Source organism: Manis javanica, chromosome 3 (genome assembly GCF_040802235.1).
Source record: "Manis javanica isolate MJ-LG chromosome 3, MJ_LKY, whole genome shotgun sequence".
Lineage (NCBI taxonomy): Eukaryota > Metazoa > Chordata > Mammalia > Pholidota > Manidae > Manis > Manis javanica.
The window spans coordinates 195,688,139-195,702,483 of record NC_133158.1 but is presented as its reverse complement, the minus strand read 5'-3'; the positions used below and the strand labels follow the sequence as shown (position 1 = coordinate 195,702,483).

At 44.5% G+C, this 14,345-nt stretch overlaps 1 protein-coding gene across 11 annotated transcripts in view; it reads right to left on the bottom strand.

Annotated features, from left to right (window-relative positions):
- The window catches only part of GATB (glutamyl-tRNA amidotransferase subunit B), a 122,342-nt gene that overhangs the window by 81,498 nt on the left and 26,499 nt on the right, over positions 1 to 14,345 (bottom strand). For all 11 annotated transcript variants that reach the window (XR_012129615.1, XR_001855324.3, XR_001855177.3 and 8 more), the window contains exons 3-6: positions 11,565 to 11,678; positions 9,047 to 9,245; positions 8,494 to 8,616; positions 488 to 601 (exon numbers count right to left, since the gene is read on the bottom strand). Coding sequence is in view for 6 of the 11 variants with exons in the window: in XM_036998593.2 (XP_036854488.1) it covers positions 488 to 601; positions 8,494 to 8,616; positions 9,047 to 9,245; positions 11,565 to 11,678 (550 nt within the window). In the remaining 5 variants the exon portion in view is untranslated. The remainder of the gene's footprint in view (positions 1 to 487; positions 602 to 8,493; positions 8,617 to 9,046; positions 9,246 to 11,564; positions 11,679 to 14,345) is intronic.

The window sequence follows — 14,345 nt, the reverse complement described above, 5'->3', positions numbered from 1 at the left end:
GCTATTATGCAGATATTCCAATAAAGAGATAAAGTCTATTTCTCCTCCCTTTGAATTTCCTTTGAATTCAGTAGGCTTTGACTAGAATGTGTCAGAAGAGACACCGTGTGATTTCTACAGCTTAGGACTCATGCAGCCCCGAGGCTTCGGTTGTCATGCCCCTGGAATGTCCCTTTGCCAACTAAGAAGGCGCGGGCTAGGCAAGCAAATGCAGACAGACAGTGTGGATAGAGAAGCTTAGCAGTCACCCAGCTCCAGGGCTCCAACCTGTGAGTGAGTTCATCTTAGACCCTTTGTTTCAGCTGAGCTGCCAGCTTCCACAGCGACATGAATGAGCCGAGGCAGGATGAGCAGACAAAACACCCAATTAATAGGCTTGTGAAAACTGACATGGTTCTTTTACAAGCCACTAAGATTTGGTGACTTGCTGCATAGCAATAGGTAACTGATACAAGAGGTGCATTTGGAGTTAACAGCTGACGTTCACCTATTGCTTTGGCCAAGAACCTGGCACTGTTGAGATTCTTCACTTCAGTTCGAACGCCCAAAGGCTCCCCAGGGTGATGCACAGATACATTGGCATCCACTCTCAACTGGCCCTCTGGAAGGAAAGAGAAAAGATAACTTTTTAGAAATTCTTTAAAGTAACATGATGGGTTTGAAGTCTCCAGACAGGCAATAGCCAATTCCATTTGCTGTTGTTACAGCAACTTAACTTTACAAAAGATACGGTTGGTCCCAAAGAACACGGCTGGTACTTCCGTCCACCTCAAAAAATTATAGCCTAGCACATCTGAGGTGTATGTGTATATGCATGTGTGTATATTTGTGTGCATCTGTGCACATGTAGAAGAGAAAAGAAATTCTAGATATACCAGCTGGGGAAATCTAATTTCTTTTGTGCCAAGTAAGAAAAAACAACACTACTAAAATGGAGATTTACTTTGCACTTTTACCCTTAAGTTTTTTTTTCAAAGTGTCAGAGCTGCTTTGGGGGGGTGGGGAGGCCTCAGAAATGACTCTGATAACCCTACACCGCTCTCCAGTGGAATGTGGATTCCCAACAGCGATTCTAGGAGATCTGTGAGAGAGTCCTTGAGAATTTACAGCTCAAGGGTAGGAGCCAAAAGCCTGAGCTTTTTTCCCTTACTCCTTCTTCAGGGACCTTAATAATCTCTTCTTTCCACTAACAAAACTCTGAATGCTTCCTGACTACTGCAAGGATTTGCTGCAGCAGGCAGTGCTGTTAGGAAGGAATGAGTCTGTGGTAGGGCTCAGAGGGGCTGTCCCCACACGGGGAGGACCTTCTCTGACCCGGAAAGCCTCTTTAGATCGGTAGCAATAACCCCCAAGAAAGCAGGTGGTTTGTGGGGAAGATTAAGTGAGGGGTTCCTGAGGAGGAGGTGTGGGAGGCAGAATCGCAGGTCAAATACAGAGATGAAGAAACATCATATTTCATACACTACAGTAAGGATTAAATTTTCTGTTCTCCAATTTCATTTTTAACATTTAGAACAGAATCTTTAAGAAGACAGAATGCTGGACTTGTATTTTCCTAGAAAAGTTTTTAAATTAAAAAAGAACATGCCAAACCTGTGTGTTCTGATGGGCTGAAAAAAAATACATTTTCCAAGATTCCCCAGCAAAAGGATAATAAAATAGCATAAGTAAATTTCATGCTAAGAGAGGAGACCTTGGAACTTGTCTCTGTCATCCCCCCAATGCTGGGCTGTGGCGCCACCTCTCCAGGCTCGGGACTGCCGGCCACCCCTGCTCCTCCCCTTGGCACGTCCCCACACGGACAGGCAGGGACAGGGGCCTTTCGGCTCAGGAAGGGCTCTGTCTCTAGCATGGACTCCTTAACACTCTGGACAACTTTTGCTTACCTGAATCTCACAAGTCCCGACTACTCCTGACATCAGCAGACTCTCCATCTGGGAGCCCTGAAGCCATCTTCTGCTTCTGTTTCCCTTGTCCTTTAGAGCCAAACTGACAACTAGATCCTAGCAATTCTTCCCTCTAAACAGTGCTTGTATGTGTCACCTCCTTTCCGTTTCCACTGCTGCTATCCTAACCCAAGGACTTGGAACTTCAGATCCAGGTTACAGAGTCACAGCCTTTTAACCCAGGGACCCCTCCTTGTCCGGGCACCCACGGGTGGCTACAACTTTCCTTCTGCTGCCGCACAGTTTTCATCATTCTCATTGCTTGCTCAAGTGCAGAGCCAGCTCCTACCACAGCACCTTGTCTCCTCTGCCTGGTATTCCAAAGCCCTTATCTGGTTTTGGCTGATGTGACCCTCATTGTCCCCCTACTCATGCTACAGGACGGTGCTCCTTCAATCAGGGGAGCTCCCTGCAAGCAAGTCCCCATCTACTCTGCTGGTTACCATATGTTCTCTTTATCAGTGTTACTGTCCCTTCAACCCCTGCTCATGCTTCAAGGTCCCACTGAAGTGTTACCATCGTCTAGAAACTCTCGTCAATAAGCTATCCTCCCCAGGGGGCTCGTCTGAACCAGAAGACTACAGGCAATCAATACCACAGAATTTCGTACCTGAGTATAGTCTGAATTAATTTTAAGACCAGAATGGAAGGCCCAGATTTTAAATCCTCACCCCTCTTGCCTTCCCAAGACATTCTTTCAGTTATCTCCTCTCCCACATCAGTCATTAATCTCTCTTTCTCAACATTACTTCTGATACATACATAAGCAATTGTATTTATCATAAGCAAACCAACCAACCCTAAACTAAAAACCTACTCCTTTAAAGCCAATCCCTCTCTGTTATTCAGCTATTATTTCTCTGCTTTCCATTTTTAGCAAATCCTCTCAATCACATTTTATTTAGTCATTCATTACACATATTGTCTATATTTTCTCACTTCCATTTACTCCCACTTCAGCCTGGCTTCTGTCCCCACCTTTCTGAAAATGCTTTGTCAAAGTCACCAACTTCTCAGCTGCCAAATACAATGGACACAGGACATGTTCTGCCTGCACCTTCCTGGACACCTAAGCAGCACGTGACATGCCAAGTAACCCTTCCTTCCTGAAACCCCTTCCTCCCACAGGGTGTGCCCTTTGCTCTCTTGGCTTCCCTCCTACCTCTGTGGACACCTGACTTCCATTTCATTTGCTGGTGCTTTCTTTCCTATCCAAACTCAGGACCCTCTTTTCTACCTGCACTCTATTTTAAATACCACCTTTGTGCTGCTAATTCCCGAATTTCTCTCTTCATCCCAGACCTCTTCTCTGAGCTCCACACTTACCTCCAATGGCTAGCTGACACCTCCACGTGGAGGTCTCACAGGTCTTTCACCTGCCAAAACTAAATCCTGATTTGCCCCTCCACAAAACATTCTTGTGTTTGCATCTTTCCAGTTTTAGAAAATAGTATGACCCCCCCTCACTCAATCCTTGATTTCTTTCTGCCTCTTGCGTTACATACCAGCCTGATAACAAATCCTGGTATTTCTAAAAACCATCTTGAATCAACCCACCTAGATTCCTCCATTGTCACTGACAGGCCCTGTCCAAAACAGCATCCTCTTTCATCTGAACTACTGTAAAAGCTTAATTAGTCTGGCTTCTACTCCTTTTCCTCTGAAATCCACTTTCCACAGGGTGGCCAGAGTGGTTTCTAAAACATTAATCACATTATGTTATTCCCTTGCTTAAAAACCCCTCAATAACTTACCTCTGCATTGGAAGGAACTCCAAACTTCTTATCATTATTGGTCACCTCTCCCCAGCCTGCCTTTCCAGCCTGATTTGGTGCCACATTCCCCTGCTTGTCTGCTTTCCCTTCTGCTACCTATGTTACCTCAGAGCATATAAGCCTCTCCTCATCTCAGGCACCATGTCTTAGCTGTGCCTTCCAATGCTCACCCCCAGCTCTACACTGGCTGGGGCCTGGACTCATTCTTTAGGTCTCAAGTATCACATCGCTGAGAAGCCTTCATGTTCCAACAAGCGTTATTCTTTATCATGGCATCCTATTTATTTCCTTAAAGCACTTATGGCTATACTTATTTTATTTGTAAATGTATTGGTCTCTGAGGTCCATATAAGCTTTAAGTAGCAGGAACAATGCCTTTTTCACTGCTATATTCAGAACTTAGTGCTGGATCTAGCACAGGGTAATTGTTCAATAAATTAGCACCTTGTTGACTGAGCCCAAAGTGGTATTCTCCTGAGCAGTGAGTAAGTAGGCTGGTTACTGTCTCACAGTAGGTTCCTGATAGTTCTCAAGTTTTGTCTAATAGGACTAATCTACAGCTGGAATTATCTGAAAGGCCCATTCAGCTCTAAGAAAACTTTTAATGTATGCTGAGCTCTGCTCAAGCAAATCTCAACACTTGGAAGACAACTTTTTTGAACTCAGGGAAACCTGAATTGGATCTCACCTGCTTTTAAAAATACAGCTCTTATAATTTTGAATTTTAATTTGGAAAAGGAATAAAAGCATGAATTTCAGTCTCTTCCAGAGAAGACCATACTACATAAATGTCTGAGAGGAATCATTTAGTATCCTGCAGTGCTGAAAGAGAGTTCACCAGCCTGGATTCAAATATAGTATTGAACATTAACAAAAGATGCTCTATCCAGTGAAGACAAAATACCTTTTAAACAAATTAAGTTAAATTGCCTTAAGTGCACAAAAGCCTTACCAGTCAGGTTTACTTCAATGCATTCTGCAGCACTGAGGACGGCCTGCACTCACGCACCATGAGAATGTTATCAAGCTCGATTTCTACCCTCTAGAAGTAGAGATTTGTAACAGCAAAACTAAAAAACTATACCACTGAGCACAGAGATATGGTGCAGTTACATCTTTTTTTCTAAAACACATTCACACATCAGAAATATAACATCAGGATAGAAAACTGTTTCTGTAAACAGCAAGGGCCTGAGGACTTAGTGAGAAGGTCTGTTAAGCTATCTCATTCTGATCACTGAATATTCTCCATAACTTAATAACAAAGCTTCTTCACACACGTGCACACACAAAACCAAATTTTATTGAACATATTTCACAAAGCTTATTCATCCAAAATGAGTGGTGATTCTGTAAAAGTAATGCTATTTATTATTGCTGATAAAAGCCCTCAGCATTTACTGATCATAGGCTACTTGTTAGGACCTGTGACATTTTATATACATTATACCATTCATTCCCTACAATATAGCTATAACAAAGCCACTTGGACATCTGTTAGGCATTACAACCTTACCACAGCCAAGAAGGAATTCCGGATTTTCTCCCACAAAGCCACCCTCTCCCAATCTTCCCTGCCTCAGTACAAGACGAAACCACCAGCTTCCCCTATGGGTCGACTTGGATGATGACCTTTCCTCTTTGGTGTCTTCCATAAGCAATTACTTGGAGAGTCACTATATAGATGGAGACAGTGAGGCTCAGAGCAGTCAAATCCCTTGCTCAGGTTCCTACAGCTGGAAGTGGTGGGACAGGGTTCCGAGCCAGGTGTGGGGCCTCAGCTCCTGCAGCACTCACACTTGGCTACACAGCCTAAGTTGTTGTCTGTGGCAGTTAATGACACAGTTGTGCTGCCACAAGGAAGCAAAGTGAGGCAGGGCTTAAAGAAGGGACTTGTGGGGCAGTCACACCTGGGCTCAAACCCCAGCTGTCCCTCTCTGTGATCCTTGGGCAGAGAGCCCAACCTCTCTAGGCCTCAGTTTCCTTACCTGTACACAGACATAATACGTATCTCTCAGGAACGTCATAAGGGTTAAATAAGACAATAAATAATTTTTAAAAATTCAGTGAAATAATTAGCACAGACTAAATGTTCAATCTGGCAGGTATTATCATTGAAACGTTCAGGATGTCTACTTCAGCAGATGTTCAACTCAACAGACTGCTTCGAGGCTCTGACAGTGGCAAAGTCCATTAAGAAGGAACTGACTTTTGGAAGCCAGTCTGAGCTGGTCCACATTCATTAGCAAAACTATCAAGAACTCACTGAATCACAGCCCAGAGCAATTTAAGCTTCATTCCAAAGCACCCTGGGGTCCACTGCTCTTCTCTAGGGTGGTCCTTGCCCTAGAGTTCTTCTGCTATAGTCTCCAAGGCCAACACAAAGGTCCAACAGGGGTGGGAGGTGGGACAGAAGAATAAGCCAAGGGTCTGCGCTGGTGAAATGCTAACAGCACAAAATGCTGGACTCCTACCTTTGCACCATTACCCTTTAGAATCACAGCCAGTCTGCTGCTGTGCTAGGGGCAAAGCCGTTGGATTTGTATTTAAAAGCAACAAAAAGTGTCACAACAAATGAGATTTAATGAACACTCTCAGCTGTCACAGACTGATGAGTTCTTGCTGTTACGGTTTATCTCTTGGCAAGGACCCAGATGGGACTACTTTTCAGCTAACAGGTGGCCTGTTTATTATTCCATGGGTTTGGTAGGAATCACAGTTATTTTGAGGAACAAATAATAAAAAATCTTAAAGCAGTAAAGAACTAACAGTGCATAAATGGATAACCATCCAACCTGCCCATATTTCATTTATGTTCTATGGGTAAAAAAAGCAGCATGAACCATAAATCTAAAATGGAGAGTTCTCTTACTCTCAAACAGAGCCTCATTTCTGTAAAGCAAACTTATAGGCAGCTAACCTTTACGCCACTCAAATTCATGTGGCTGTGTTTTTCCATCTTTAGCTTAAAAGAGGAGAGCAAATAGGCTAATTCTGTCTTCCAATTCAACTTGTACCAGGGCTTGATGCTACAATTTGTTGCTTGTAATATGTCCTAAGTGGCAAATATGGCATTACAAATTCAGAAGTCCCTTCGTAACATTCAAAAATATTGTGTGACATAAAAAGGTTGGTAAATAGTATTATAAACCAGCAGGGAGATGAATCACTATTATCAATGGTATTTACTGGCAGCCACTGTGACCCCCTGTGATGGCTAATTTTTATGTGTCCACTTGACTGGGCCATGGGGTGCCCAAATTACACGGTTAAATATCATCCTGGGTGTGTCTCTGAGGGTGTTTCTGGATGAGCTGCACGTTTGAACCAACAGACTAAGTAAAGCAGACTGCCTTTCTCATTGTGGGTGGGCCTCATTCAAGCCACTGAAGGCCTGAATAGAACAACAGGCAGAGGAGGGGGCATTTTGCTCTCTCTGCCTATCTTTGACCTGGGATATCAATATTCTCCTACCTTGGGATTCGGGCTCAGACTGGCACTTGCTCTCGCCTGCAGCTTACTGACTGCAGATCTTGGACGTCTCAGCTTCCATAATCAATCACCAACTACTTATAATAAATCTCTTCACATATAAACATACATACATATATAGAACACACATACACACACATTCTATTGATTCTGTTTATCTGGAGAACCCTAACATACCAATATACTGGGCCATGGATCAACAATTGTATATGCACCATCTGTTTCTTTTCTCCACTCTGTCAGGGATTGCTCTGTGTAAGAAGTTTTTTAAAAGAGCCCCTGGAAACAAAAAACAAGGAAAACCAGAAAGAGAACAGCTTTCAGGGACTGAGGGTGGGCAAAGCAGTGCCCAGGAAGGGGCCATGAGCACAGGCCAAGAAGAAACTGAGTTTGACCACAACTTGTCACCTTCACATCCAATTTGCAAACACTTAAAATGCATAGTTTGCCTGGGCCCAAGGGCACAAGTATTTCTTTTACTTCTTACTATTTTTCTACTGAACTTAAGATTTTATCTCAAAGCTAAAGTTTTACAAAGTTAAAGTTATTCTGGATAAACATAATGTCTTCTGTCTGAGAAAGATGAAACTGCTCAAAAACATTATTTTATTAATCCTCATGACATTTTGAGGCAAGAAGCCAGGAAAAGTATCTAGACCTCTAACTTTTTGAGAAAAAAGAAACAACGAGTCCAAAATGGAGTCACTTTCCACCAGGACAGCAAATCAAGATTTAACTACAGTTTCAACTTCTCCCAGGAATGGGAATTTTAACCAGGGAATCTGGAATTTCCTAATCAACACATGTGAGGTTACCTGCATGACAGACCCTGGCCCCTCCACAAAGACAGATGACCTTGTGTGGAACAACCCACTCTTTTTTAGAAAAGTTCCTTTTCCTCCCACTTCTGTCTCAGAAAGTCTTCCATTTTGTACCAGTCCTTGAGCTCCTTCCTGTTTGCTAAATAGGATGCTGCCCAATTCACGAATCACTGAATAAAGGCAGATTTACTCATTTGAATTGTTATTGTTTTAAACAGCTCCTAATCTAGCATTCTTGGGCTCAGTGTCTCTGCACTGTTGTTGCTGTGTTTATTTTTGTTTGGAGGTTCAGAAAAGAATCCAGAGAAAATTCTAGGAGGAAAAAAACAGGTGCAAAAGGCTGAAAAAAGTATGTAAACGACCCCAGTGTAGCTGATACAGAGAACAAAACTCAAGTAAGAAGAGCCCTAGGAGGTGGCAGGGAGATGGAGAAGGAGGCCCCGCCTTTGTGGCTTCTACCTGCCATATTTGCCTGGCTGGTCCCCAGGGCTTGAAGTATCAGCTGCAGCTCCCTGACAGCTGTTGCTGCCTCTTCTCCACACGACATGTCTGGCTCCAGGACCACTTCCAGAAGGCCAACTCCTACCAAAGAGAGGCAGAGTCAGCCTGATGGGAATTCTCCAATCTGACCTGCAGATAAATGAGGCTGAAGTCTTCAGAAAACGCTGCATCACTGACGGACTCTCAAAGTGGATTCTAGCTTTTGAATGGTTTCTTTCACTTCATTTTTTGATTTTTAACTTTGGCTCTTTTCTTTTACTGTTGGCTTAAGATAACATGCTTCTGGGTTTGTGACTAGGTGGCCACGTCTGTCTCACTTTAGGGGTGGGTTATTAGCAAGCCCGACAGAGCAGTTCCAGCTGGGCTCTCTAATCAGCCATGTCAGTACCAGGGCTGATATTCTGATGTGCATCTGCTGGGCTACTGGGCCTTCCCTCAATTGGTTTGGGAAAACTCTAGAGGGGAAGAGACGGGGCTGGAAGGAAACGCAACAGGAAATCTCCAGGCCTACCTGCCCTGTTCAAATCAATGAGTGTCTGAGACCGAAGGTCATCATGGAGGCTTCTGCCACTGTCTTGCTCCAGCTGGATCTGCTTGATCCTCACTGTCTTGGTGATCAACTGACTCGGCTTTTTCTCCACACAGATGCTGTATGCCAAGCTCCCATTTACTGCGATTGGGAGCCTCTGCTGGGTAATTTGGTAGCCTGCCTGCACACAAACACGGATTACAGAGTCACTGTTCTGTAAATATAAGCAGGGATCCGGTTTATTGTTTGTTTTAATGCCACAAAACTATAGGCTTACTTAAAAACACAACAAAAAGAAAAAGAAAAAAGTTAAAGGAAAGGAAAATTAGTTCCCACACTGCAGCCATATTGAGCCTTGCCTTTTCTGTTTTCCCATTCCCCCCCGCCCCCCAACCTGCCCTGCACTGCCCCCACCCCCTCGCCCAAGTAATGAGGCAATAAACAACATGAATCCCATCTCCCTACCGAAGTACCATTTTGGGGAATAACAATCTCGTCATTGTCAAAGGCCTCTAAGAAAAGAATTTATTGTTTCTGCTTAGCCCATTAGCCTAAGCCCTGCATCTGATTACTAGGCTTCTGATAGACCCTCCTTATTGGGAAGTGCTGGCTAAGCACTTTGCCTTCTACTCTGAGCATGGCAGGACAGCAGTTGCTAGTGCATTTAAGCTCGTTTTTTGTTCCTGCTCTTTGAGCTGACCAATCATGCCAGCTGCCCTCCCTGACCCAACTTCCTTTGTTCCTCTAGCTAGAAAATGCTGTGACACTCATACTCAGCTTAAAGAAACACATAGTTCTAAGATACTGATGGATGTTGCAAGGACCCCTCACCTTCTCCTAAGCGGAGAGTAAGAACTACTTTCAGATACACACATGCATCAAGACACACTAAAGAGATGGCAGGTCAACACAGAGACGTGGGGAGGAACAGAGAACAGCTGGAGAGGGTGCAGCACTTGTGGGCTCCCACACAGTTCTCAGCGCTTTGTAATCTTCACAACCGTACGAGGAGGCACAGGGCACAGACCGGGTGAAAGGGCTTGTCTAAAGCCACAGAGCTAGTTAAGGACAGTGTCAGGATTTGACTCAGATGGTTCGGCTCCACGGCCAGAAAACCTCCAGCTACGTGGCTAAGCGCACAAACTGTAGCTGCATCAGAATCACTGGGCAGGCTGGTCAAAACACAGACAGGCCCCTCTTGGAGAATTTCTGATGCTGCAGGTCTGGGGTGGTGCCTGAGAATTTATATTCTAGTAAGTTCCCAGGAGATGCTGCTGCTAGTGGCTCAGGGTCCACACTTTGAGAACCAATGCATTCAGCTAACTCATTTTCTGGGCTGAACTAGAAAGTCTCAATTTGTAAAAGTTAAACTCTGAGAAGGGTTGCCAAATAAATACAGATGCTCAGTTAAAGATGAATTTGAATAATTTGAATAAATTGTTCAGTCAAGTAAACAACAAATACTTTTTCAGCTTAAGTATGTCCATGTAATATTTGGCAACACTAACTTTGGATTATACCAGTTATCTGGGCCACAAGGAACAGAAAGCCACAGATGCTAAAAACACTTGATTTTAGTCATGTGTTGCTAAGCCTCGTAACCAAACTAGTTAACACTGTTAAAGGTTAAAAATATGTACTTTCATTCTCTCCATCCTACCAATCAGTAGAATTTGCTAGAAGGCTGGCAGCCAGAGGGGAAAAGAAGCAATAATTGGAGAATTCAGGTTTATTTTATTTAGTTCTATTCCCACCCTCCGCCACTGAAAAAAACAGCTCACCCCAATCTTCAGTTCAAGGAGAATAAACGAGGCAATAGCAACACTACCATTTCTCTCCATCTGAAGAGCCACATTTACAATCAGGGGCTTGGATCAAATGAAATGTTATTTTGAGAAACCCACTCAACATTATAGTTTGGTTCAGTTCACTACTATGAAAAATTGGCTCTAGTTCACACTGGCTTCTCTTAAAGAAGAAAACTTTCTAGTTTCAAGAAAAAACAGGTTAATATTGGGTTTACTGCTCAGGCAATTACCGTTGTTAGTCCAGGCTTCTGGTTCATGTTTCTGCTTACTACTGTCCACTTACTTGCTCCTTGTGAGGTGACAGAAATGTCTCCAAAGGGGATAGTCTTATTATTGGGAACTTCAGCTCGGAAGAGGGGGTTCTCACTATGTCTGCAGAGCTACAGCGTGTATTGACTGTTGCATCAGCCACAGAGTTAGCTCTTGGGCTGAGCCTGGGAACACTGGCGCCTTCTACTCCCCGTTCAATTAGGAGCAAGCCACCAGAAGCATGAGGCTAAGCAAGGAGTCAGCAATCAGGACAACCACATCCAATCTAGTAAACATCGGGGGGCACCTGCCTTCATCAGGGCCGGGCAGAACGTCCCGCGGAGACAGACAGAGCTCTGACTGCAAACACGAGTGGCAGCCTCCCTCACTGCAAACCCCCAGCTCTGAGAACTCACAGAGGGTGGAACACAAAGCATACTTACAGGGAGGTCTGCATAGAAGTAGTGCTTCCTGTCAAACAAGGACTTCTTGTTTATGTGGCAGTTCAGTGCCAGGCCTGTCATCACTGCCGCCTCGACACACCTCCTGTTGAGAACCTATGGAAACATGACACACAGATCCTCTCAGATCTACAATCTGAACAAATGCTGCTCCCACGCACTGACATCCTCCCTGAATATTCAATTTGGTCCTTCAATAGGCATTATCTCTAGTTCTCTGTGTGGGCAGCTGCAGTTCCCAAGCCAACTCTGTTTGTCTGCCAGGGGGAAAACTTTATATAAAAAAGAAAATGCATGTGGCAGTGGGTGCCACTGGGCACTTAATGAACTGCCATATCAGTGATCCTTTACCTGGCATCACAGTTAACAGGGAGGGTCCCAGGAAAAGCTCAGCAGAATGTATAAACTTAATCTCACTCCCTCTGCAAGCAGAATAAGGAGCCGGTCAGAATATATAAAGAGGCACCAGCCCCTGACAAGAAGATCCAAGAAGTTACCCACCAAACCACTCAATGAAGTTGGAAAACACTTTGAGAGAAAGAATGAACTTCTGGAAATCATAGGGCCATTGCCATTTCCTCAAGGCTGGGAACTGGGTGCCGCCTGCCTCCTCACCTTCAGTCCAGGCCTGGCCGACACCCTGAAGGTGGGGCCTGAGTGGGCCCTATGCCCTGACTCTCCCTGAGCTGGACTGAGCTGCTGGTCCCTCAAGGAGCTCCCAGAGTCCAGAAATTCCTTCTGAATCCCACCCTACCCCACTTTCAGGAGCAAATGCCCAAGAAATGGCTAGCAAACTTCCAGCTTTTAAGTACTTGGGGGAGGGAGTGGCTGTAAAGTTAGACAACCAGAGATCAGGAGAAAGAGCAGTAAGTCCTGGGGTCAGACAGGTCCAAACCCTGCTTGTGCTGTGTATATACATAACTGTGTGACTGGAATCCTCACTTTCTTCATTTCTGAAACAGGATTTGACACCCACCTTTCATAGTGGATGAAATGACAGCTAGAACATATACCCTGTGGTCCAAATCCCCTCCTGCTTGGAAGAAACTTTGGAGGATGTTGTGCTTACTGATGAAACATACTTCTTTTTTTATCAGAATGTTTATGATGCCCGTCAGCATACTATTACTTATGTAGGCCTTTCCAGTTAAGCATTCTCACTTCCATTTTATTTCAGCCTCACAGTAACCCAGTAAAGAAGGAATCTGGATTATTCCATATTGCAGAAAAAGAAAAAAACTAAGACCCAGAGATACTGTGACTTGCCCAAATCACAGAGTTGGCAAATGGTAAAGCTAGCTCTAAAGTCCACACACGCCCCTGCCTAGAGGGTGACAATCAGACCCCCTGAGGTTCGGGGACTGGCTCTTGGGCTGGGATGATGAGTGTGGCATCCAACAAGGCACAACCTGTTGATCACAGATCTCAAAAACAAATCTGTACGAAACGTACGAGGCATCTCCACTTACTGCAACACAATCCCCCAAGGGTAACCCAAACAGCACCTCTCCCTCCTCCTGACAGCATCACATGCCTTTTATTTTTTTTGGAAGCCAGGTTACAAAATGGAGCCACCTCATGGCTTCTGTTTGGAGATTTCATTCTGGGCCGAATAATACTGTGAGCTCTGCAGTAATAATGGTTTCTGTGAAAAACTGTGTGTGCGGGGGAACAGGATGCACTAATTATTGAGATGTTTTCACTTGTAACGTTTGGCATTTCACTGAACAGTTGTTACTGCAATACAAACAGTGCTGGCAGAGGCTGCTGCCAGATCCAAGCCTGACGATTCAGGTCAAGGCACACAAGAACCGGAGGCTGGTACCCGGCCCTGAGCCCTGCTCCTCCTGGGCTGGGCCGCAACACGGGCTCTCCTGTCAACAGCCTGACTCGCCGGTCTATACCAGGTCTTTAGCACTCCCACCATTTTTCTAACCACCACTTTCTCACCTCTGTCCAAGTTGCCCCGTTGGGGCCAACCTGCATCCTCCATCTGGGCATGAAGAGAACCCAGGTTGGTTTCTGCTTGCTTATTTCTGAAATGCACTGGTAACAAACTCTGTGTCTGCACCGTGTGGGAGTGAAGGGGTGAGGGTGAGCACAGAACCTCACTGTGCCTGTATGCACACGAGGACACAGGCCCTTGAACACCAGCAAGTTCCAAAAAGTAAGAACACAGTAAAACACATGAACATGACAGTGATAGTGAATATACTTTAATCTTTTTTTGATGGTTTAGATAGAAGGCTTAAAGTACTTCAGGGTCAGAATTATAAGCATCAATCATTACCACACTACAGTAGCACAGAGGGGCTAGTAAATAGAAAGTGCCAGCTGAAAGGATGCCAAGGAAAAGGAATTTACTATGATCTTTGTCAAGCTGCTTATGACAGATGGAGGTCCAGGTCAGCATGTTCTAAGGATAGGATGCAGAAATGGAAAATTAAACTTGGTCTGTCTTTATTCTGAAAAATGTCTTAAGCATCTATAAACACTAGGCTTTAGGGACACAAAGTAAGTAAGACTCTCACTGGCCTCAATGAATCTGCAGTGGGCATGAACCTGACGGCCTCTCCAACAACATTTTCACGTTCATCTTCCAGACTACGACAATCCTGCTAAAACGTGCATCTTATAGCATTCTGTTGCCTAAAATCACTCTACGGCTTCCAATCTCCAATGATAAAGGCCGAGCTCTTACGTGATCAATTCCTGCCTACATCTTCCAGTTTCATCTCCTATCAAGTCTCCTGCAGCACACAC